Source organism: Ammospiza caudacuta, chromosome Z (assembly GCF_027887145.1).
Source record: "Ammospiza caudacuta isolate bAmmCau1 chromosome Z, bAmmCau1.pri, whole genome shotgun sequence".
NCBI lineage: Eukaryota > Metazoa > Chordata > Aves > Passeriformes > Passerellidae > Ammospiza > Ammospiza caudacuta.
The window spans coordinates 23,618,712-23,643,370 of NC_080632.1; the positions used below are offsets into that span (position 1 = coordinate 23,618,712).

A 24,659-nucleotide genomic window follows, 5' to 3' on the forward strand; every position below is an offset into this window, starting at 1 on the left:
GTCCACACTGACTGCAATGACAAAAGAAAGAGTGCTCTAAGGAACTACTCCTACACTCTTTCCTTCTCTGATTAGTCTCAAACACAAAAAACTTAATCATTACCTCGTATTTAAGACAAGGTTAAACTGTAGTCTAAAAAAACCATGATCTTTATCCTAGAAAAGATAAGTTTGAACTCTAGCTCCACTGAACCATGCTATCTACTACAATCATTTCAAGCTTTTAAGTTAACGAGCAACCTGCACAAAACAGCTGCCAGAAGGAGTGTGCACTAGTTGGAAAAGAAATAAAGTTTACCTTTACACAGCTCTGTAAGCAGAAGAAACTCTCCCTGCCCTGTGTCTGATTCTTCTTTTCCTATAGATGCTGCAGAGCAAAACTGAACAATGTTGGGATGACCTGAAAGTTTTTTCTGGAGACAACACATTCAAGGAAGATGACTCCCAAGTTCATTGATACTATTGCCTCCAGTAGTTCATTTGAAATATTAGATTAAAACCACAGAAAGCATAGTAGCTGCAATCAATACCCTAAGTAACACAGGGAAATACATGCCTCAGTTGTAAGAAATCCGAGAAAAGAATCTAAGGTAATGTAATAAAAAGAAAAAAATACTTAGAAATCTTTATGATTATGGTTCAGAAGAAACTGGACTCAGTAACAAGGCTAGTTCTTTTTGTCTTTTGACAATGGCTGCCTAGCAGGAGTAGCAGCGACATCTTCTAATTATCAGCTGCTTCTCTAGATGGGTGATCAAGAAAGGGCTGTTGTATCCTCACATATCATTCCCAAAGAAGTATTAAGTATGCCATGCTTCAATTTTAAGTAATTAAGTTCAAAACAATTAGAGGTCTAAAAGGGCAAGGAACTCCCACCATTAGTAAAAATTTTTCATGCTAAAACCTTTATCATGTTTCACTCTCAGTTCAAAAAGTTGAGGCATCATTTTTGAGCTATGTAAAGGGGAGTGCAGTGTAAGTGATCCCAGCTCCTGCCAACGGAAGTTATGCTGCATTATGTCTGTCTGTGCATACACTGAGACTTGTGCCTGTGAGACAATCTATTTACAGGATTCATTCACCAAGTCTGAAGAGAGAAAAGCAAAGACTTTGTAAGTAGAACAAAGCTATTAAAAAGGGGAATTAGACCCACCCAATTCACATTAATCTGATCTTATGCATCTCTCCACAACCCTCTATTCAAAGCTGCAGGAATTAATTGCATTTCACAGGCTTATCTCAGAACGTTAGCAACAAGCAACCCTTCATCATGTTGTACACTTGTTGTACACTACAAACCGTGTTAGTGACCCTAAGCTGTGAAAAACATCCAAAAAACACTGAGCTCTTTATCTTGCCAAGAGTAGATAGAAAATGTATGGTGCTATGGTACTCTGTCTTGGAAGTGTACTTCTCATAAGTGGTGTTTAAGCTAAGATTTTGCCAAACATATCAGCAATCATAAAAAGAAATGTTTGGGTAGCTTAAATTAGGTTCAGTGGGTTTGCCTGCTAATTCAAAATGAGGCTGAACACTTAGAAGGGAACACATCAGCATACCACAGCTGAATAGCTGACTCTTGAAACAAACTGAGGGTTCAAGACAAGCCAGGCCAGGGAGAAAATATTGAATTTACTAAAATCAAGGATTTAAAGAGATTACAGTATACCCTACTATCTGACATCACTGAAAATAAAGAGGATGGCAAGGACACTGAGAAACATCTGCTTGTTTCTGATGCACATAGTCTACTGAAATGTCTTCCTTAAAAGCTAACACTACTTCTTAGAGCCAGATGCATCCAAAGCAGAAATTATTAAACACTGAGAGTAAAAGCAAAGAGCAAACAATCCAGTGCATGTGGAATTCCATTTAAAATCTAAGTATCATGTGAAATCAAAAGGTCTCTTGACGACATTCACAGACTGCAAGAAAGCCCAAGTAACAATCTCACTTCTTGTTAGAAGTACGTGGCAAATTCTACACTAGCTACAAAAATTATTTGCACACACTGTATTACTGTAATTTTTGAAGAACTGAACTTTCTGCGTGATTCATGATACCAATTCATGACAAACCACGAACCCAGACCTGCAGAATGTCAGTCCTCCTAGGTAGCGTATGGCAGTGTATGAAGAAAAACAGAATCCGTTTTTCAGATTCAGCAATCTTTTGTGACTCAGAAATCTCAGGCAGTTAAACATGTTACAGAAAAGGATACCATAAAACAAACTTCCTGAATGATGGCTTTGTTCTTCTCCTCTTCATTAGACAACAATCGCTGTTAGAAGAACCAAAACAATTGAGAAGATATAGTTACTGAGACTTACAGAATAACAATGCATAGATTTTTTTTCCACAGAATATGAAGGATAAACTACAGTCAAAAACCTAAGGAACTGTAATGAGGCACTAAACAAAACTGGCTTATTGTACGTTTTGACATTCTGTCATAATACCCAGTTTTCCAGTTACCTGGACTATTCAGGTTTAGCGCTAATTGAGCAGCTGTAACTTTTGACACACTTTAAAGTAACTGTTCCGATAGTTCTGATATATAAAGCACTAAAGTCTCCTGGCTGCAGCATTGTGGCCTAACAAGGAAAGATTCACCTTCTGTCTGAAATATTCAGCAACAACCTTCAACTTATTCCAGACTAACTCCTCCAGATTATGTAGCCAGGCCTTTTAAATGGTACTTGTATAATCAGTAACAAAATTAAGCATTACTGTTTCCAGTATTACCTGTAGTCAACATTTGACTACAAGTAGCCTGAGCCTTCTCTACAAAAGTACCAGTTTTACAGAACAGAAGAAGTATAGTAATGGTTCACCTTTCACCTGTTATTTTTTCATGGGGCTACTTCTAGAGGACCTTTTGAACACATACAGTATACGGCTTTAGTCACATATTTTGTTACTGTAGGATGTGGAATTAAATGGAAAAAGCCAAAGTTATTACTGGTGGTATAATGCCAACTTACCTCTCCCACCCCTCCTACAAATACCCTGCTTACAGCTGATTACTAGAAGCCTCTAGAAACCAAGAATACAGAGAAGTGTCTCTAAGAAGTACCAGGCCAAATTTTTAAACAATGAGTCAAAGTGTGGAACATTGTTGTATTCATATTGTTGCTATCATATTTCTAGAGCCCCATACCTTCTGAGTGGTTTTCTCACACGCAGCTCTTCGCAGCAGTGTTGTTCCTGCTTCTACGTCAGGGCTCCTCCAAGGCTCTCCCTGACTGCCCAACCCACCCTCTTTTATCCCAGTTATCATCATTAGCCACAGCTGCCACCCAATTAAGGACATCACAGCTGCAGCCCATTTAAAACAACTAGGATCAGGGCAAGGCCACTTATACAACACATGTATTTTACTAGGACTCCTACTATAGAACATTGTTTTTAATACTAAGGAAATTTACTCTTAAAGTAAGAAGATAGGCTAAATCTGCTTCTGATGAGTGAAAAAGATTCCTGTACTCCACTTCAGGTAACTATGAAATATTCTTTTTACCCATGCATCAAAATGTTTTGGACTGGATCATGATTCTCTACACCAAATAAAAAAAACAAAGACCAGCAGCACCTAAAAGACCAATTCCCCTGTTTGTCACCTAAGTATGAAGTGTAGGGCTCTAACTGGAATAACCATTCTATATAGTGGCCTACAAACACCACTAATAATTTATATTACCTTCAAAGCATAATCTTTGCCACTTCCAAGATCTTGAGCTTCATAGACAAAAGCAAAACCCCCTACAAGAAGAAGGCACAATAAATCAGTTTTAATTTCAATATTCAGGTACACCATTCTTTTTAGTCTAAGATAATCAATACATGAATTTACATACCTTTCTAAATGTACCAAGCACACATTTTTCAGCATCTGGTCAAGACTGCTGATATTCAGCAAGAGGTCAGATATTCTATTCCTTTCTTGTACATTAGCAAAGAGCACACTGATTTTGTTACTTTCCTGTATTTTGTTAAGTCTGCCTATGCAGATTTCTCATGAAGCCATTTTTTTAAAAGGTTCTTATAAAACCAAAATGCAGTACAGCAAATATTACCTGATAAATTCAATAAAATGTTTTGGTATTACACTGCTAACACTTTGTGTAAAAAACAACAATAACTAAGGAAGATAACTGCTAAACATACACCTCCTGTTTTTAAGATAACTGCTATATTAGAAAGCATTTTCAAGCACTGAAGCACACATAAAAATAATGATAATATTGTTACCAAATTGCAACATGTTATTTCATAAAATATTTCTCTTCCAACTCCTTTTGTCAAGCTATTTTCTCAAGAGCACTGTGCAGACCTCACTGAGATAGCAGAAGTTTGAGAGTAAATAACTAGCTTAAAATATGCGTTTCTACTTCAGTGATTGCACCTTATTATCAAGTACTGAAATGCTAAACAGAACAGAGTTCATTAAACTTTCCAGATCTTCAGAGAAAAGCCAGTGGTATCATGCCTGGTTAATTCCTACTTCATTGCATCTGCCTCATAGAGAATCCAACTACTGTGGCCTACAAGCTCACCTTTTATAACTATGTCCCTCTCAAAACATCAGCTTCCAGTAAGTTTCCCATTCTGTCATTTTCACTCTTTCACCTGAACACATTTCAGCTCCATACAACTCAGATCATTACATGTAGTGTTTGGTTTACTACTATTGCAGCTCCATAGCAGAAACCATGTTTAATTCCATGGGTTGTCTGGGATACCAAAGGAGTTAGAGCATGTTGTAAAGGTACTTCTAATTTTTTTTAAAGCCATCTGCTGTTATTGAAAACAATTCTTAAACAAAAAGTAAAACTAGTCCTACTGTGTCATTCTTAAAAGTAGTTTCATTTACAGTTTGATGCTGGCTCCCTTGAAAAAGTTTTAATAAAAGTATTAAAGCAGTTTTAATATACCCTCAGCAGGGTCAAGTTTACTGGCAAAACTTTTCCTCTGCTATAACAGTTTACTCCAAGCCACCCAAACAAAATATTCTGCAAACATTCAGAAAAAATAATTTCAAAAGCACTTTCAACAAACACCCATACAGCAGATTCAACCAAGGCAAATGGTAAAATGGAAGTTAAGTGAAGAACAACTTCTAGGGGTGTCTAAAGAATGTTTGGGGTGTTTTCACTCATTTTTTTAAACTCATGTAAATGCTTGTACATGTTTTTAAGACAGTTTTTTGAGGATTTCTGTATCAGTGAAATCATCTTAGTATTCCCCCATACTGATCACTAGTGTAGAGATATGTACACACCCACCCCAGTTATTGCCCAGTGAGACAGGTTTTGCATTGCAGAGGCATTCCAGAGCCCCATTCTCAGAAGACAGCCCAAGCCCTCCAAGGTCATCTCAGGTAGTATTTTCAAGTTCAGAAATTACAGCAGAAGAAAACTGGGTTTACTTCTTTTCCACAGACAAGAAGCTCTCACACATCAAGGTTCACTACAGAGCACTACACCATCTCATGAAAATCAGGAACTAATTCTACCTCATTTGCTTTATTTATTAGCAAGCACTCTAAACTTATCCTTGCACCACCACAGGCCTCAGGCAGTGCTCCTGTCAGTACTTCATCACTCTCTTGCAGAGATTTGAAGACACTTGCTTTTCCAACCAAGAGATCTGGATTCTCCCTCGAGTCAAACCTAAGGATCACATAATACTGAAGAACTTCACTGTATTTACACAAAAAGTTGGATTTTAAACTGCTTTATCATATCCCTGTTTTACACATCTTCACAAATTATTTTTTCAGATAAGCAGCTTCAGTAAAATGACAGCTAGAGAAGTATCAAAATAAGAGACATCAAGCACATCATAACAGTGCTTGCTACTGTAATTCACTCACTATTAACTAGTCATGAGAAAGTGAGGGCGTGAGTAGCTTCCTGTTTGTAACTATTTGATAAGACTTGCCTACTCCCCTCCCAAATACTGACCAAATTCGTTTCCACAGCAACTTTCAGTGGTTTATGTTTCAACCATAGTTTGATTGAAACAGTATAATTCTAGCCTGGAATGTAAGTTACAATGCATTTTAACTGAAAGCTTTTCTATCAGAGTATCAAAACAGAAAAGATGCTCTGTTAATTATTGCCAAGCATTGATTCACAAGGTTGTTTTGTTTTTTTTTTGAAGTCCAGTCATGTATTTCTGTCCACTGCAAGTCCTAGTAACATGCTGAAATTGCCTCAAGAATGAAGGATGGCCCAAACTTAAAGATCTGTACATTTTCCCACACCCTTGAGAGGCAGACACCCTTGAGAGGCAGAGAGGTATAATGACTTCAAACTTTGAGAGCTCCCCTGCAAGCAGGAATTGCTACAGCCAAGAAACAACAGCTTTACAAAACAGAACTGTTCTGCACCATGTTGAAAACATTGTCTATGTTTACAGTAAAGAGAATGGAAGCTGGACAGCCGCTAGGTCAGGTGGTTTAGTTGTTCTTTAGGAATCATCTTTTTTCCCCTATCTGTCAGCAAATAAAACTAACAATGTTCACAGAAACTTGGCATTAAGCATTCAGAAGGCCTCTGTAACAAGTCACTGACCTATGCAGCTTCAAGTTATGACATCTATTTTTAAACTCAAAAAAAATACTAATGTCTGCACCCATTTAAGTCTGTAGCCTACTGCTATCTTTCTGACTAAGGAATTATTTTTTCATTATTTTAAAAGCTTTAGATTTAGATCAAACAGATTGAATAATGAATTCTTTTTGTCATCATGTTCCTCCTCTTGTGCGCTTTTTTGTCAATGTTTGTTACTCAAAGGAAGCATAAGATTTCAGTACATGTGAAGAATGGCTGTTAAACGTGTGCTACAGAACTTGCTTGTTCCCGGTTTTTCCACACAGTCTGGTTTATTGTAAATTGTTCGGTCTCATATACAAAGAAGCAACAGTATTAGGAAGGAAATCTGTGACTATTTTATTGAAGTAAAATTGTGTGGGGGTCTGTGCACTTAAGAGGAGGATCCAAGAGAGCCATGACACCTGAAGCCACCCTCATAACAATAGCAAGTACAGATAATATGCAAAGGCCCCCACCAAAGTCCTCTAAAATCTTATCTGCAGTGAGCTACTAAAATGTCCAAGCAGGGAAAAAAACAGGATACCATATTCCAGAAGTGCTCAGTCCAGTGACACTGTGACACACTTGGTCTGTTCTTGCATTTAGAGGTAGTATCAGCCAAAGAGATCATCACCAGCTCATGCCCCACTGGTTGCTGTCAGCCTCCTGCAGCAGCACACTATATTATCAATCAGACCAGTGCTACCCCAGCATGACACCTCTGTGAAACAACCAGGAAATTGCATCCAAGCAACCTGTGCAACAAGTCTCAGCCTAGAGCACAGCCTAACATGGCACCAGCACTGGCGCACACTACAGAGATGGAAGGAGCTGTGGGCTGGGGAACAACTGAACCTGCGGTACCACATGACAGCGTGCAATGTTAACCCACAGGCACTGTTCACTCCAGCTACAAAGCCGAGCGCACGAGCCCACAGAAAAGACTGCACTGGCCGATGACACACAGCTCACTATGGATTTGAAATCCAGACTCAGAAAGCAGCACTTGACTTTCCAGAAGGGAATCTGGCATGAAAGAACTGATAAAACAGATCCCATATTTGTAACCACGGAAGGGAATACATGTAAGCCACAGTTGTGGATCTATGTATCAGAAGGTATCACAACATGTCCAGAGTTGAAATATAAATGCAATTTGAGCAGCAAAATAAACTATACACTACAGACAAATTCAAGTCTGAAGACTGCAGGAGAGGCTGGGATTTCTGTATTTCACATCTATTTTACCTTTGTATTCAATACACTGCAAGGGCTCTTTTAGATGGGCTACATTGGCTAGAAAATTATATTTTCCAGAAAAAGCAAGCATCTAGCCCAACTTCAGTAAGCAAAATAAGGAAAGAAAACACCATAAAATAAAACCATAACACTGAGATCAACATGGAACACAAAGCAATGATTACAGAGAAATTGTAAAGAACTGTAGAGTTAAAGCATGTCTCCATTTGCTTTAAGTCATCTAACTTGGCATCTTTCCCCTGACATTTTACAATGCCTGTCTCATATTCTGGAAAACAGCAGGCTGGTGTCAAAGTAAAGCATTAAAATACCTGCTCCAGAACCAAGAATCAAATAGTACATATGCCTCAAAAATAGCTTCCTGCCCTAACTTTGCTTTGTCCTTCAGTAACTGCTGTGGTCACTGCTGGCAAGAATTTTACAGTATCAGCAGCCCAGACAGGTCTTTTAGCATTGACATCCTACTCAGTGCTTACATTTCAGTCACAACACTGACCGTAAAGAAGCTGTAAGTCAAGGCTGAAAGCAGAACAGGAGGACATGACATCTAGTACTGTTTAAAATGTAACTTACTACATAAGAAACTGCCAGGTTTTCTCTAAGATCATACGCTGAAAGTGCTTGAGCTTTCAAGTAACAAATGATTACCCTTAAGAAGATAAACCAGTGAAGACCTAGTTGTTGTTGTTTTACAGCTCAAAAATTTTGTAAGTAGATTGCAAGTGTTTTGAATTAGCTAATTTTAACCAAATTTTTCTTCTATGCTGATCAGCAAGATCTCAACAGAAAACTACTTAGTATCAGATAATTACAACAAGAAACTACAGAAAGAAACTCCAACAATCAAAAGGAGCTCTAAATAGAGTTTTGAAGTATTTAAAATAAATAACATCAACCATCTCTACAAAGCTATCAGAACATTTAACTGCAATAGTATATAGAAAAGTCCACATTTTAGTCTTCTGAGAGTAGCCTTCAATGGTTCCTCTACTGGAGGAATAAAGTATTTTCTCTGATCACAAGCATTAAGACAATCCAAATTTCTTCTAATATCTAAGTAATTTGCATCTATCAAACATGTATTTTCTAAAACAGATTAACAAGCCGTGTGCCAGGCTACCTACCCAAAGTTTTACTGAAACTAGAAACTGCACAGATATTTAACTCCCTGTACTCTACCAAAGTTTATGCGCACAGCAACACCAGCCTCCTGACACACGTGTTTGATGCAAACACATTTCCTGCATTCCTTAGTCTTCCAATCAACCCCAAACAACAGAGACAACCTTGCATGTTTGGCATAATATTATACATTGTCACTTAAAGAAAGAAAAAAACCCCAACAAACAAACAAAAAAAAAAAAAAACCGCAAACCAGCATTTTCATTAGGTCCTTGGTAGGTTATAAAGACCGTGACAGACAACAAACTCCTCTGAGTTCTGTTATGTGGTGAAGGCATTTTAAACCACGAAGCAAGCGAAGAAACGGCCACACAGCACAGCGGCACTCCCCGGCTATTCCTGAGGCGGGACAGTAACACCAAGCACAGCTGCGACCCCCGGGCCTGGGGACACGGTCTCGGCTCGTCGCGGAGCGGGCGGCACGGGCATCGCCAGCCCTTCTCCAGAGGCCGGAACCGCCGCCCCGGCCGCCGCCCGCCCGCCCCCACCCGGGCGCGGCCTGCCAAGGAGGAAACCCTCCCGGTGCAGGAATAGGAGACGGGGAAAAACGGGAGCGGGAGGCCCGTGGGGAAGCCGATCCCAGCCCCGCAGCGCCGGGGTCCTCCCCGCACGGCCCGGCCCTGTCGCCCGCTCTTACCCTCGGCGATGACCCGCTTGATGCGCAGCTTCATGTCGCCCATCTCCACCGTCTGCCCCACGAAATCGTTCTGATCACGGCTGGCGGCTCCCAGCGAGCCGGGGCCCGCCAGGAAGTCCAGGGCGGACTGGAAGAGCGACATAGCTCCCAACAAGCAATGCAATTGACTGGGACGGGAAGGGATGCAAGCAGAGTGGGATGGAGCTGGTGGGCTCCGCCGAGCCTCCGACAACCGCGGCGAGAGCCCGCCTGCCTCCCCTACCGTCTGCTCAGCCGCTCTTCCCTCAGCTCCGGGTAGCTTCCGGGAACGCTGCGTCACTTACGCGCCCCCGGCGCGGCCCGCCCGCCGCAGCCCTGCCGGCCGCGGCCCCGCCCCGCGGGAGGAGCTCCGGCTCCCGCCCGGCTCCGTTCCTGAAACGTCCCCTCACCGACCGACTCCTGCTCCCGGCTCCCGCCCGGCTCCGCTCCTGCAGCGTCCCTTCACCGACTCCTGCTCCGGGCTCCCGCCCGGCTCCGCTCCTGCAGCGTCCCTTCACCGACTCCTGCTCCCGGCTCCCGCCCGGCTTCGCTCTTGCAGCGTCCCTTCACCGACTCCTGCTCCCGGCTCCCGCCCGGCTTCGCTCTTGCAGCGTCCCTTCACCGACTTTGCTCTCGCCCGTGCTCCCGCTCCTGCTGGCCGCGGGGCACGCGCGGCGCTTTCCCCATTGAAGGGTCGCCATTCCCCAAGCAGCGGTGTGTTTCCACAGTTTAACACTTTGGTTGGCAGCCGGCGAGAGATAAATGTTCTCCTGTCCGCCGGCACCGCTGGCGCTTGGGCAGCACCTGCGCTTTTCTCGCAGAGCATTGCTGCCATCCTTTCCCTGTTCCGTCTGCCCTCGGGATCTCCCCACGCCTGTCGCTTTTCCCCGCAACCCCCGTGACGGGCCCTCCGCCGCCCTCCCTGCACCCCCACTGCCAGCCCCGGTGGGGGAGCGGTGGGGAGCGCTCTCCATGTGTCGCACTGTCGTGGTTCAACACCGTGGGTGCCAAGTGCCAGGCGCTCACCAGAGCCGCTCACTCACCCTCCTCTGCTACGGCTGGGCAGAGGAGAGAAAAATTTAACGTAGGGTTCATGATCTGAGATAAGAACCAAGAGAAAATACTCCAAGGGCAAAACAGGCTCAACTTAGAGATACAAAGTGAGTTTATTACTAACAAAATCAGAGGAGGATAACGAGAAGTAAAATAAGCCCTTAAAAATAAGCCCCTTCCTTCCCCCAACCCCTCCCTCCTCTCTACTGACAGCAGGGAGACAGGGCACAGGGGCTTTGGTCAGTTCATCACCCGAGGTTTTCTTCTGCTGCACAGGGAGAGGAATCCTTCCCCTGTGAGACCATGGGGTCCCTTCCCACGGGAGACAGTTCTCCGTGAACTTCTGCAGCATGGCTCCGAATCTCAAGAGCAGCAGTCCTCCCAAAACTGCAACGTGACTCCCTCCCAGAACTGCTGTGCATGGGTCACTCTTCCACGGGGTGCAGTTCTCCAAGGACAGGCTGCTCCAGCCTGGAATCAGGGACCCCTCTCTCCACTGGGTCTCCCTCAGCCTCCTCCAGGGATCCGATCACTCTGGTATCGGCATCTCCCGTGGGCTGTGGGTGGATCTGTGCATCCCCCGTGGATCCTCATGGGCTGCAGGGGCACAGCTGCTTCACCGTGGTCTCCCCACAGCCTGCAGGGGAATCTCGGCTCCAGTGCCTGGAGCAGCTCCTGCCCCTCCTTCTCCATGTTCTCACCTCTTTTTCCCTGGCTAGAATTAAAACTGCACCCCTACTTTTAATGTCTTCTTAAATATGTTATCACAGAGGCATTACCATCATCTCTAGTTGGCTCAGCCTTGTCCAGCAGCATGTCCATCTTCAGAGCCATCAGGGATTGGCTCTGCCAGATATGGTGGAAGGTTCTAGAAGCTTCTCACAGAAGTCATCTCCATGCCCCCTGCTGCTACCAAAGACCAGGCCATGCAAAACCAGCACACACACAAATGTTGGGAATAGCCATATCCACAGATAGTGTCAGCATGTGTTTTTACAGGCCAGGGTGACTCCTCCTTGTGTGTTTGGCAGATCCCAAACTAGTCAGTCCATTTCCAGAATACTACCTATGACCTGAGACAGCAGATCACTAGAAAAAAGGCTTGCCTCCAAACCTTATGCTTCAGAAATAACACCAATCGTCAAGATTCTCTTTCAGAAGTTTAGTCTGTACTGACTCCACCTTGCCAGCAGCCATCCTTTTGAGACAATCCCAGACATCTCCAAATTCTGTAAGATTACAGGTGGCCATGGCTACTTTCTCCTGCACAGATGACTGGTTCAGTTTTTTGAAGTTATATTTGTCAGTCAGCTTCCATAAACTAAGAACTTGCTCTTCTTCATGCAGTGTGTAGATTACAGGGGCGTGGCCTCTTGTGATTCCCGCACTGTTTTGTAATGCTTGATCAGTCAAGAAGTGTGGTCTTAAAGGCAAGTAGATTTATATGAAGATCCCACATTTTCATACCTTTAATTTTAAAAAAATTATCAAATATTATAATAGAGAAACTTCTATCTGCAGCAGAGGCCAGCTGCTATTTTTCTTTCAATTCTCCCTGTGAGAAAACTTCTTTTGTTACAGTGATTCACACCAGGATAACTTCCTTGCAAGAGCATCTTACCTTCAGTCCTGCTTTGGTTTCTGACTTTCCTGATTATTTTTGTTCAGGCAAATGCTGTAATTATATTTTTACAATCACACACTGCTAGTTAGGCTTGCTACACCATATTGTTCTACTCACTATCCCTTGTATCATTCACCTGCACCTTCCCTTTCAAAGACCCATTAATAAAAGGCCACTGGAAAAAGGACAGGAATTTCTGTAAGGAACCACAGAAGCAATCTTTCTGGTTTTGAAGGTCTAGGTTTTATTTCAGTAGCTTTCTTGTTCCCAAATGGAAGACTCTGATGTAGAAGGAATATGAGGCAACTGCTTCATATTTGTTCAGCAGAAATGAAGACTAAGGTTTCTGATGTAACTTCAGTAACACACTGAGTGACCTGGGCTAAAATAACCTCTTTTGGATGTTTAGGTTTTTGTGGGTTTTTTTGCAAACCAGCTTAAATGCCATGCTAAAATTCCCTGACTATTCCACTGCTAAGCCTCACATTTATCTCAGCTCAGACGAGATGTCCCAAAGTCAGAAGAAACAGATAAGGATGACATGGCAGCAGGACTACGTTTCAGCAGCAGCATGCCTGATTGAAATGCCATAAAATGTGTTTCTGAGAATCTTGTTTCTCTATCAATGTGCACCTTTTTAATGTATAGAAATTAATAAATAAAATTCCATCCATGAAAACTGATTATATTTAAAACTTTATGGTTTTCCTGCTTATGCAAGAGATGAACTGTTGGGAAAGATTCTTTACAGAAATAATCAAAATTCCAGTTCAAAAATTATATGCAGGTAGGCACCAAGTGTGAGGTTTGATAATAAAATCTCAACCAATTGTTGCTTGAAATTGCTCAGATAGATCAGTCATAGCTTACAGTGGGAGCTTGTTCTCAGAAAGATTGCATGAGGAGTAACTATGTTAAACATGAAGGAGGTATAAGAAAAAATGTAGGATAGTCAGCAGGAATGTTACACTTGAAAAAATCAGGATGAATTTGTCACTGCAACTTACTGCAAGTAAGATAGAAAAGCCTTAATATGATTGCAGCTTTTCTGGATTAAAAAAGTTTACAAGAATACTTGGGTAATATTTTACTGACCTGTGGTTTTAAATACCCAACATAATACTGGAGAGGTCAAGCAGATCATTCAGTGAGTCCAGAAGGCTCTGCAGTGGTGGGAGCTGACCCCATTTTCATTTATTGCTGAGGCAAAAGTGGGATAAAATGCTACCAAGTTTTTAAGAATACTTGGTCAGAAAAAAGTATTCTTTTTATTTATGCAGCTTGAGAGGCCTATGGGGTTTTTTTTAATTGCTAAAGGTGGTAAGGCTTATCCATTTATATGTTGGCACAGTTCCTGTTGAAAAGCAGAGGAAAACAAGGTTGTGCCATCTGTTACTAGTCTGCATCCCAGTTCTGACAACCACACTGTACTTCCAGTGGGATGCTTGAGCTTCTGATTAAAATGCTCTCCTCAAGACTTCCCCTTACAGCTCTCACATAGTCTTCTTTCTTCTACAGGATCACCCAGAAAGTACCACAAATCATTCTGGCCAAAAATCTTGGGTGGGGGAGGTGGTAAGGAAGAATTTCCTCTTGTGTCATAAGGTCAAAGCAGGGTAGAACCATAAATTCAGGAATTCTTAAATGAAAAGTTCCTTTTTTCTATTATCATGTAGTAAAGATAGCACTTTAATTTTCATTCCAGTAATTGCTTTCAGCTTCTTAGGGATTAAATTAATTAAACAGCAATGAATTAGCATTCTACTTTGCATTTCTCTATATAACCCTTAATCAAATATAACTAGAAAATAGCACACCTAATAATGTCTCTGTAGATCTAGATAGGGTTCATTAGGTTCAGCACAGCTGAAAATCTATTTTAGAAGAACATCTCAGAAGAAAGATTAAATACTTCTCAATGTTTGTACTTTTTATTGCAATTGCTCTTGTGATGTAGTCCAAAAGAATGAGTCATAAAACTAATCCTCACACAAAGCAAACACAAGGGGCTTGACCCTTCTTAATTTAATATCTTTGATTTGCATGCAGAGAACCTCCGTTTCTTCTCAGATCACAAATATACCAAAGGCCCACTTAAAGCCAAGCTGGCCCTTCTGACCAGTCATTTTCTTTCCTAATTGGCTAGCCTAGGTTTGAGTGAAACTGCACCCTTTTGAAAGATTTAGGCTTAGTTCTGCCTCACACAATCCAGCAAAAATCAGCAGATTTGGGAAGTGAACAGCCAGTAGTACCTCTGTGTTACACCCAGGTAATTTTGTGCAGCACACATTTTTTGTTCATGTTACTTTTTGTATTTGTTGCAATACAAGTGAAGTGTTGTGTTCTTCTGATGTACTTTTTTTTCTTATGCAGATTATCACCTGCTATATGTTGGGAGATTTTTATAATGTGCTCTAGCCGCATATTTCAAATAAGAGTCTGTTCATTTGATATTAAAGTAATGAAGTTAATAAAGCAGTATTTGAAACATTTGGAAATAGAGATATTTCAGTTTATCTCTATGTATGAATGCTACATTCTAATTTCACTAAATAACTGCTGTTATTGATTTGGGAACCCTTCCTTTATAGCTGAATTTCCAGTTTAAGTTATTCTTTTCTGATAACAGGAAAATATGCCAATGATTAAAAAAAAATTTCTTCACTGGTTTTATGGAGCAATAGTTTTGTCTCTAGCTTTGGAACAGACAAATTAAGCAGATGTATCTTTTCTCTGTTTGCTGGCTTCAAACAAGGCATCTTTATCTTTTTGCTCTTCTTTAGAAAAATTTTATATAGGGCAAATTAGCTACCCTGTATACATAAAATTAATTTACTGGTTATTAGAAAACTTGCTGAAATTTATGGATATGGTCTTTGGAGATTGAATGTACACTATACCTGTTCCAGTCTATAGTTAGGGATTTCTTCTACAGTTGGTGCTTCTGACTTCCTTAAAACACCAAGTAATGACAAGGGAAAGAAAGATTTGGAGTATATCCAATTCCTTGAAGAAAAGGTCTTTAACTTTGAAGCCAGAAAGGAAAGTGAAAGAAGTATTTCAGGCATGTGTTCTTACTGCCTGAAATACACTGTTGGTTTTTTGGGTGGTGTTGCTTTACTTGTTTGTTTGTTTGATGATAAGCCATGATTAACAGATATCTCAATTGAACAAATAATTTCTTTATGAAATTTAACATAAGACTTTTAATCAAAATGGTCTTCTTGTATGAGAACCAAAGCATCACTGTTTCACTTTGGAAGGGTGAAGTATTATGACAGTAAAATTGATACTAGCTGTAATTGAGACAGCTGTAAAATTGAGACTATAAGCCCATTTACTGAACTCTCTTTCAAAAGGTCATTATAGTCATTTTACTGTGCGGTCATTTCTGCAATCCCGTGCCATTTAAACATTGTACCCCTACATTACTAAAAGTAGAAGTTACTCTGACATTTCAGAATTACCTAGCTACATTACCATTTCTTAGGCAATACCATTTTGAACAAATTTTAATTAAGGTTAATTATAGATTTTTATGCCAATGTGGTCATATGCAAAATAAACTAGATTATTTTCAGACAATTATAGGGTCCAGGGTCCTGTGATGAAAAGCAAAACTTGTAATTAAATTTTAAAAAATGCAAAATTGCCCGCAAAAGAATTACAGAAATTAGTTTTGTGAAACTAAAGAAAAATGTGCCTCATGTATAGGTCACAAGGACTGACTGCAGCACTCCTGTGCTAGATCAAGTTAACTGTACCAGGACAGGAAAGGTGCAAGTACAGATGTATGGTGACCTCACTTGAGCTCTGGTCTGTCAAGGGAGCAGGAGATTGATCAGTTTTTGCAAAGGAAGAAGCTTTTAAAAACTTGCTTGAGACTAAGAATATAATCAGCTACTTGCATTTGATTAGACTTACCACTGGATCCTGTGATACATCGTGTAGTTAGCTTTAATCAGCTGGTGGGATGTCACTGGGGCCAAGTACGAAAAATCACACCCGATAATCTTAACAAAATTACAAATACAGAAATTAGAATGATTTCTACTAGACAGAATAAAACCATTGCTATCAATTTTTACAGCAGCGCAGGAGCACAGGCAGCTCTCAGACATATCCTAATGCCAGTAGAGATTACTATAAAGGCTGCTTCAATTTTGTTAGGCTACCTGCTGCAGTGCCAGTTTATTCATCAGTATTTCTGAATCAATTCCATTTAAAACTCCTAATCTTGTCCCTAACATGCCAGTTAGATGTTTGTTATGGGGAACAGGAACTGCTTTCTGTCCATGACCATCCCTCCCTGCCAGAGGGATGTGCTGGGCTCACACTGCAAATTCAGACACACTTCACAAGCGTATCTGACAGAGGTTTACGTCATACTCGAGGCAGATGTTTGTTCTGAAATGTAGAGACCTCAGGGAATCTAACCTCTCCTTCCCCCTCCAGAGCACCTGATTTCCCAGATGTGTGGCAAGCAGGAATGTCTCTCTGGTCTACAAAACCTCACCCACCTTGCCCCTAGCTAAGATCAAGCTGTGGACTGTGTTCGGGGCAGAAGATAACAGTATTTGTCAAACAGATGAGAATAAAACTGGCTGGAACATATGGGATTTGGGTAGAAAGATTTCAGGTCCAAGCCTCAAGTAAATAATGAAGGGGAAATCTGAGAGAAGAGCCTAAATTCATTGCAGTGCCTCAGAAGAAACTGGGATCAGGTTTCTGCTACTTGAAACACTCCGCATAAAAGTGATGCTCAAAATCCTGCAGCCTGCTGCTGAGCTCCGAGGGGGGGTCTCTCTCTACCTCTTTTAAGCAGAATCCAACTGCCTCAGACTGGGACAATCACTGATCCAGATCTCAGTAGGAAAAGGGATAGCTATAAATAAAGAAAATCACCTTCCTTGCTTGGGTTAATTCACACCTGCAGTTCAGCACCCTTTACCAGCCATTGCCGGGGTGTTCAGCCAACCAGCTTGGAAAATGACCTAAGGAAACTGATTAGGTTATCACAGACTTCCTGGTGTTCATATACACCGGGGAGGTTCAGACACTAATTACATCTGGTCTCTCATAAGCTACCCTATTGATGACCTGGTACCCTACTTTGATTTCTTCTCCTCTGATTCCTTGAAGTGTCTGCAGTTCCTGTTCCTGCCATTCCTGCTCCTCACATACCTGATTCTCGTGAATTACTACAGTAGATATGTTTAAATCTTTTATCTCAGAAGGTTTTCCCATGGATCCAGTATACTGATTAAATGCCTGGGACCAAGGCCATTCAGCATTGCTTTGGGTAGAGGTACTCTCTAGTTCTAAAACTTCAGTTATAATTCCATACAAAACAATCCTGTAAACTAAAGTATGAACTACTCCCGACTGCAATGTACTCATTTTGCCCGAGTAAGTTTTAGTCTCAGTTCATTGTCTCCTGGTGTCACTCCTGAAGGGGCCTCTGGGCCTTCTTCACCCGAGAGTGATGGATCCAGGCATTCTGCTCCTTGATTTTGATTGCAGTGAAGGTGGTGAGAAGTACTTGCAGTGGTCTCTCCCACTGTGGTTCCGAAGTCTTCTCTGTAAGAGACTTAACATATACATCATCCCCAGGCTATCTAACTCCCTGCTCCAGATGGCTACTAATCTGTTGTACTATTTTGGAAATGAAATGTGATTCTTTATCTGAGGATATGGTGGCTGGAACTCTGAAGCGTGGTATTATTTCTTGTGAAAATAATCTGGTCACCTCTTGAGCTTTGACAGTTCTGGTGGGAAATGTTTCTGGCCACCCTGAAAATGTATCTATCAATACCAGTAAATACTGATACCCCCCTTTCCTTGGGAGTTCTGAAAAGTTGATTTGCCACTGCTCTACAGGCCCATGGCCTCTCCCAGTCTGACCGAGTTTTGGCCGGGGGGTATTTTGGGGTTAGTCTGGAGGCAAGGATCACATTATCAGCTCACCTGAGTGATAGTGGCATATAAATTCCTGACAACGATACAACGATTCTTTCAATCAGATGTGTGTTCTAGAAAGCCTGTGGAAATTACTACTTCAAAGTCAACACTTCATTTCAATGCACTCTGTATCACTCGCAGCCTTGGTCATTTCGAGAAAGGAGCCACACTCTATAAAAGGCTTTTAAGTAGTTAGGCCCTAGTGTGTTTTCTAGTGCCCTTCCTTCACTAGTAACCATGAAAATGGGAAGGGATTACTAGCTCTCTTTCAATGGTAGCCCACCCCTTGCAGTTGTACGTCTCTTTTGATTAGTATTATTGTATTATGGCTTACCTTTGAGGAAAATCTGTACCTCACCCTTTACTGCTTTCTTTGCCTCTCCATCTGCCAGCTCATTTCTTTCCTCCAATTTTAAGCTCACTCTCTGGTGTGCCTTAATATGCTTTTCCAGGTAGCTGAACTGTTTCCAACAGCTGGATTGTCTCTTCTTTCCCTGTGAGGTCAGCAGTCCCCTCTCCTTCCAGATGGCTCCATGTGCATGTATGACTCCAAATGCGTACCTCGAGTCTGTGCAGATGGTTATTCTCCTCCCTTTTGCCCTTTCCAGGGTCAGGGCAATTATCTCAGCCTTCTGCGCAGAGGTCCCTGTTGGTAAGGGTCCAGACTCGATTACCTCTCTGTAGGTGGTCACTGCATACCCAGCATGTCGCTTCCCATTGGCAACGTAGCTGCTCCCGTCAGTGAACCAGGTCTCTGCATCGTCTAGAGGAGTGTCCTTTAAGTCTGGGCAGCTGGAGTAGGTAGCTTCAATCGTCTCTAGGCAATCATGGTGTACTGCTTCTCCTTGATTTCTGCTGAGAAAGGAAGCTGGGTTGACAATATTAGTCACCACTATCTCTACATCATCTTGCTCTACCATGATGGCCTGGTATTTCAGAAATCTCTGCGGTGAGAGCCAGTGGCCACCCTTTACTTCCAGTACTGTGGACACTGTATGGGACACTAGCACAGTCATTTTTGTCCCAGGGTAAACTTGCGTGCCTCTTGAATATTCAGCACAACTGCTGCTACAGCTCTGAGGCAACCTGGCCAGCCCTTCGCTGTTGCACCTAGTTGCTTAGAGAAGTAAGCAACTACCCTTTCAGTATGGATCCAAGTCCTGAGCCAATATTCCCAGGGCAATTCCTTGCATGGAAAAATAGAAAGAATGGTTCACTTACATCTGGAAGTTTCAGAGCTGGAGCCAAAATGAGGGCACTCTCTCTAGCTGGCGAAAGGCCCGTGTGGCGTCTTTTGTCCACTGGAGATCTCTGTTTCCATTGGCAATAAGAGCATAGAGGGGTATGGCGAACAGTCCATAATTATAAACCCACAGCTGGCACCACCCTGCCACGCCTAAGAAGGTTCTGAGTTCCTTCGTTGTCTGGGGTTTCAGGGTTTGGCATATGGCTTCCCTGCCTTAAAGTCTGCTGCTCAGCACTCATTTCTTACCCCAGGTAGATTACCTTCTGTTTCACTACCTGTGCCTTTTCTTTGAGACTCTGCATCCTTGGAGTCCTAGGAAATTCAAAAGGCTTACCGTCCAGACTTCTCTCGCTTCCCTTGTCCAAGTGGCTACTAGAAGATCGTCAACGTACTACAACAGCCTCCTTTCCTCTTGTGGAGCTTCCCGGGACTCTGGGTCTTTGCAGGCTGTTCTCCAATCGGAGTGGGGAATTTTGAAGCCTTCAGGCACACGGACTATGTGAGCTGTGTTTGAATGCAAAAATTTTCTGGCTGGCTTCATGGATAGGGAGGCAAAAGAAGGCATCTCTTAGGCCTAAAACAGTGAACCAGGTTAGCTCAGGTGTTAAACAAGTTAGTAAAGTATATGGATTTGCTACCACAGTGTATAAATTCTGTGTTATCTTATTGACAGCCCTTAATCCAGTACTATCAGTTATTGGGCTGATTCCTTCCTTATCTTCCTTTTGAGGGTACTACTCAGTTCTCACTAGTTGTGTTCTTTCCTTAAGCTTGATGCTCATGGGGGAGCATCTTTCACTCTCCCTGGTACAGCAGAGGCCCATACCCTTGAAAACAATTATTTACTTATTCTAATATCTCCTTACTAATGTCTTTCTTAATTTCAGTGTCTGTTAATGTTAAACCTAACATCTTTATATTATTTGCCTCCAGAGTAACCTTTCTCATTTGAGAATGTTTAGCAAATTGAGCGAATTGTACAAAAGCTTTTAGGTACACATAGTACACATATTACTTTAAAGGTTTGCACAAGTATGCCTTCTCAGACTGGCCAGTTGTTCATTCCCCACACTACAACATAAACATTCTCCACAGGTACTAAAGCTTTATTTAAAACTGAATATATGACCCTTGTGTCGACAAAAATTCTTCCCTTTTGGGGAGGTCATCTTTACCCTTCCTCCCTTACCTTGGGAGGAGCCTCCTTCAAATCATATGTACTCATTTTGCAAACTGTGATTGCTTTGCATTTCAGCATGATAATCTTTGCTTGATTTCATACGTTGCTATCTTATGCTGCATGCTGAACAACATGTTTGATTTGCTTTCTCTTTGCCTTGTTTTCCTTTTCAAGGGCCAAGACCAGAGGGCGGTCTGATCTTACAGTCTCTTTGCCATTCTGGGTGATTTCTTAAAACAAAAAGACATTTCAGCATACAAAAACCCCATCCCATTTATCTTCCTATTTTAAAACAGTACTAACTGCAATGAAGTATTATAAATCTTTTTATTTTCTGAGCTGCTCCTACTGGCAGCCTTCTCCCAGTGAGCCCCTCCCAAAAGGGGCTAATTTAGGAACGTGTTTGCTCTGGTCAGTTCTCATTACCTCTTTCTCCCTGCCCTATCTCGCTTCCACTCAAACCTCTTTTCACAGACCTTCACAGTAATTTCTCAGTTTTCCTCCTACACACACGGCTCCAGGTGGCAGGTATCAGATGTGATTCCCACACACAAGCTCTAAAACCTTAGGTTCTGAATCCGCTTGATCAGAAACCTCTAATTTGCACTCGGGGCATGTGCCCTGACGCTTATTAGAACTAGCGTTTCTCACAAACACCGCGCTGCAATAATACCTGCACATCCAGCTTTTGCCCACAGGTCATTCCCGTGTTCCCTGGGGAGACAGGGCAGCCAGAGCTGTCACTGTGCCCAGTGCGGGGGACGGGACAGGTATAAGTCCAATGGTGTCAGGAACCCACGCCTTAAAAAAGGAACCCACTAGGCCACGGCAAAATATCCAAATATGGATAACATTGTAACCAGACCAGTGAAGAGATTTTTGCTTTTATTTCCAGCACATCAGTCTCAAAATACAAAATGGAGACATGACAGCTCACTGATCCACACCAAAAAAATGTCTCCCCCAACAGCGCTGGTACAGCACTACATAAAATCATCTCAGACTAGAATTCAGCCAATCAGACACAGAAAACACATATTGACAAGCATTCTATCCAATCTTATAAAACATACGTAATCGTAGCTAAAACAAAGACTAGTTCATAAGAGACAAAGAACAGAGTTCTATTCATGCCAACCTTCTAAAGATATACATTAAATAACCTTGTTGCCATCCTAAAGCCAATTCCACAAAGACCTATTGTGGTTTGTCACGTCTACTGCTTGGGAAACTTTTCTGCTTGCATGGGAAACTTTTCTGCTGTATTTGCAATGCTAACAAAACTTCAGTCTGAGGCCTATACTTTTTTAACCATTTCCTAAAAACCCTCTAACCTTAAGGATTCCAACACCCAGGGGACAGCCACTGTCACCTCATGCAGCGTGCCAGCCTCTTGATGCACCAAAGGCTCCCCGAAATTGCCCGCAAAGGCAGGCTCTTCTGTTTGTTACAGAGAACTTTAAATCCCTACAGCAGATTGTTTCCAGTCCAGACTTACTGCAGTACCAACTGAAGTCTCATAAATCTCATAAGTCTCATTAACTAATTCATCTCATTCATCTCTTCTATATAAACTCTGTTTTACAAAATATCATTCTTTTCTAGTTCTCTTCTTGCACAATCTAATTAAGCACTGTGTCTACTTACACTTGTTATACTGCTTTGCAAAAAGGCTGTGCTAGTCACAGCCGAAACTCTGATATGCCCACAGACACACGCATACCCCCCCCCCTTTATCTCAAATTCACTAGAGCCAAGGCTTGAATTGCTGTTTCCTTTAACTCGCTTTATCGTAGTTAAGCATAAATCACTGTACTATAGTTCTCCTGTGTAAAATGCTACTCTTGTTGCAACAAAATCTTAAAATCTCCACAAACACCACTATACAATCTGAGAATCAAATTACCACAATGCAGCGGAAGAAAATCACCACACAAAATCACTGGGAAAGGGCATATTTCTCAAAGTGCTCACTTTTCTCAACACAACAAAGCATACCATAATTCGGCATTTACTCACATCAATTTTTCCTGGACACAATCAAAGTAACAGCACACAGTCTAGAGATGAAGTCCAAACATCCAAGGCAAAGGAACTCTCTGAGCTCATACTCACTGTTAAAATGTACCAAATCTACACAAATCACTACATTTAAACACAATAAATACCATCACTGACATTCCTCCACTCGCTTCTCCACAGGGCACTTCTCTCCCTGCCCCCGCAGCCTGCTGCAGCCTCAGGCCTCACTCGGCTGCTTCAAACACGGGCAGTACTGACCCACGCCGCACTGTAGGGCACTGTAGATCTACTCTCTTTTATACACCATACACTTATACACTTGCACGATTAGAAACACAGTGCACCGACCACACAATGCATTGACCATACAGCGACACAGTGTCCGGACATCACCCACACACACAAACAAAACGCACACAGGCTCAGCAGTTCCGCTCTATCAGAACGATGAACCCCCAATACACATATACACGGGTTCACCCGACTCACACCCAGAGCCACTAGCGGTTCTGCTCTATCAGAACGATGAACCCCGTCTCTAATACAGCTGCTCCATCAGCTGAACCCAGACGTCTCTGGGTGGTTTACTCCCTTGCACTCCTTTCCCTCCCCCGGGGGCCCCTCAGTACATACCGTATCTTCCTCCGCAGGCCAGCAGGTCGTTGTTTGTCTCCACAGGTGGCAAGCGAGATGAGCGGAGCCCCACCAGGAAAAAAAATCCTAGGGCGCACCTTGGAGGTCCATCTATCTCCCCTGCCCCTGCGGGGACAGAGAACTCCTGGCTGGCTCGCCATAATGTTTTGCGGAGAAAAGAAGAAACCTCACAACTTCATAAAAGTTGTAAAGCTCGATATGTTTATTTATGGCGCCGGACGCATACGGAGAAAATTCTCCTCAAAAGGCATGCGTGTCCCTGAAGACCTCAGGTCTCCTTTTATCCCCCCTTCCAAATGCATATGCATACAGTTTCACAATAGGTTCATACATATTCATTCCGCGTGACATTTATCGCCAGTTCTCCTTTATCAAAGGAATTCTTAGGTCGGGGGCAAATGACCTTGTGGTCATTTCTGTTTTTCTTTCTCTGTCGTCTTGCTGTCTCCAGCATCTGACTTTTCCTTCAGCTTTGGCCTCACAGACTTTTCACCTCTCTTAGACACTTCACCTAATTCAGAATGGATCTCTACTCTGTCTCACCCAATCAAAGCTGATTTAATTGTGAATATCTCCTAGATAGAGCTGCATGCATTAAAACTGTAAGGAGACAGTAAGGAAAGTTAAAAATCAAATACAAGTACTTTTCACAATGTGGTTGCTCCCTTAAAAGTGGAAAGAGATAGTGTTTCTCTTCGTTACTCAAGTATTTCAAAAAATGTCTAAGAGGTCCAGGTCTATCGGGTTTGGTGAAAATCAGCAAAGAGATTAGGAAGTTACTCAGGACGGAGAAGATGAACCTGTACCCTTAGGTCTCAGGAAGCCATGCTACAAAAAGACAAGAAGTTCTGTTGCCTTGAAGTTTACATTAAAATTCATACGTTAGTTACAAATGAGAGAAAAATAGTGAAAAATTCTAGGGTCAAATTACAGCTCACTGGATTGTAAGTTGGTAGCTGCTGATAAGGACAGGTACTGATCTGCTCTTTGCCTCCAGTCCTTTCTTCTCTCAAAGAAAAGAGTAATTCCCATGCTATTTGAAATGTAAGGGTTGTATTTGTCTAAAAGACCTGCTATTTCAGGCCCAGAAGTATTCCAGAAATGGTGGGCTGCAAAAGGCAGTGTTAATAAGTTTGGGATCGCATGTTCTGTCTTGTTGCATGGTAGCCTCAGTGAAACTTCTGATCACAAGTGAATTTTGACTTCAAGAACATTCATTTCAT

At 42.1% G+C, this 24,659-nt stretch overlaps 2 protein-coding genes across 2 annotated transcripts in view; one reads left to right on the forward strand and one right to left on the reverse strand.

Annotated features, from left to right (window-relative positions):
* The window catches only part of GAK (cyclin G associated kinase), a 68,373-nt gene extending 58,407 nt beyond the window's left edge, over positions 1-9,966 (reverse strand). Inside the window, exons 1-4 of the mRNA XM_058823451.1 lie at positions 9,679-9,966; positions 3,701-3,762; positions 2,222-2,281; positions 299-413 (exon numbers count right to left, since the gene is read on the reverse strand). Of these exons, the coding sequence (XP_058679434.1) occupies positions 299-413; positions 2,222-2,281; positions 3,701-3,762; positions 9,679-9,820 (379 nt within the window). The 5' untranslated portion in view covers positions 9,821-9,966. The remainder of the gene's footprint in view (positions 1-298; positions 414-2,221; positions 2,282-3,700; positions 3,763-9,678) is intronic.
* On the forward strand, positions 9,861-10,598 carry LOC131571613 (uncharacterized). Its single transcript, XM_058824392.1, has one exon. The coding sequence runs from the start codon at positions 9,861-9,863 to the stop codon at positions 10,596-10,598; it is 738 nt and encodes a 245-aa protein (XP_058680375.1).
* The last annotated feature ends 14,061 nt before the right edge of the window (positions 10,599-24,659 follow it).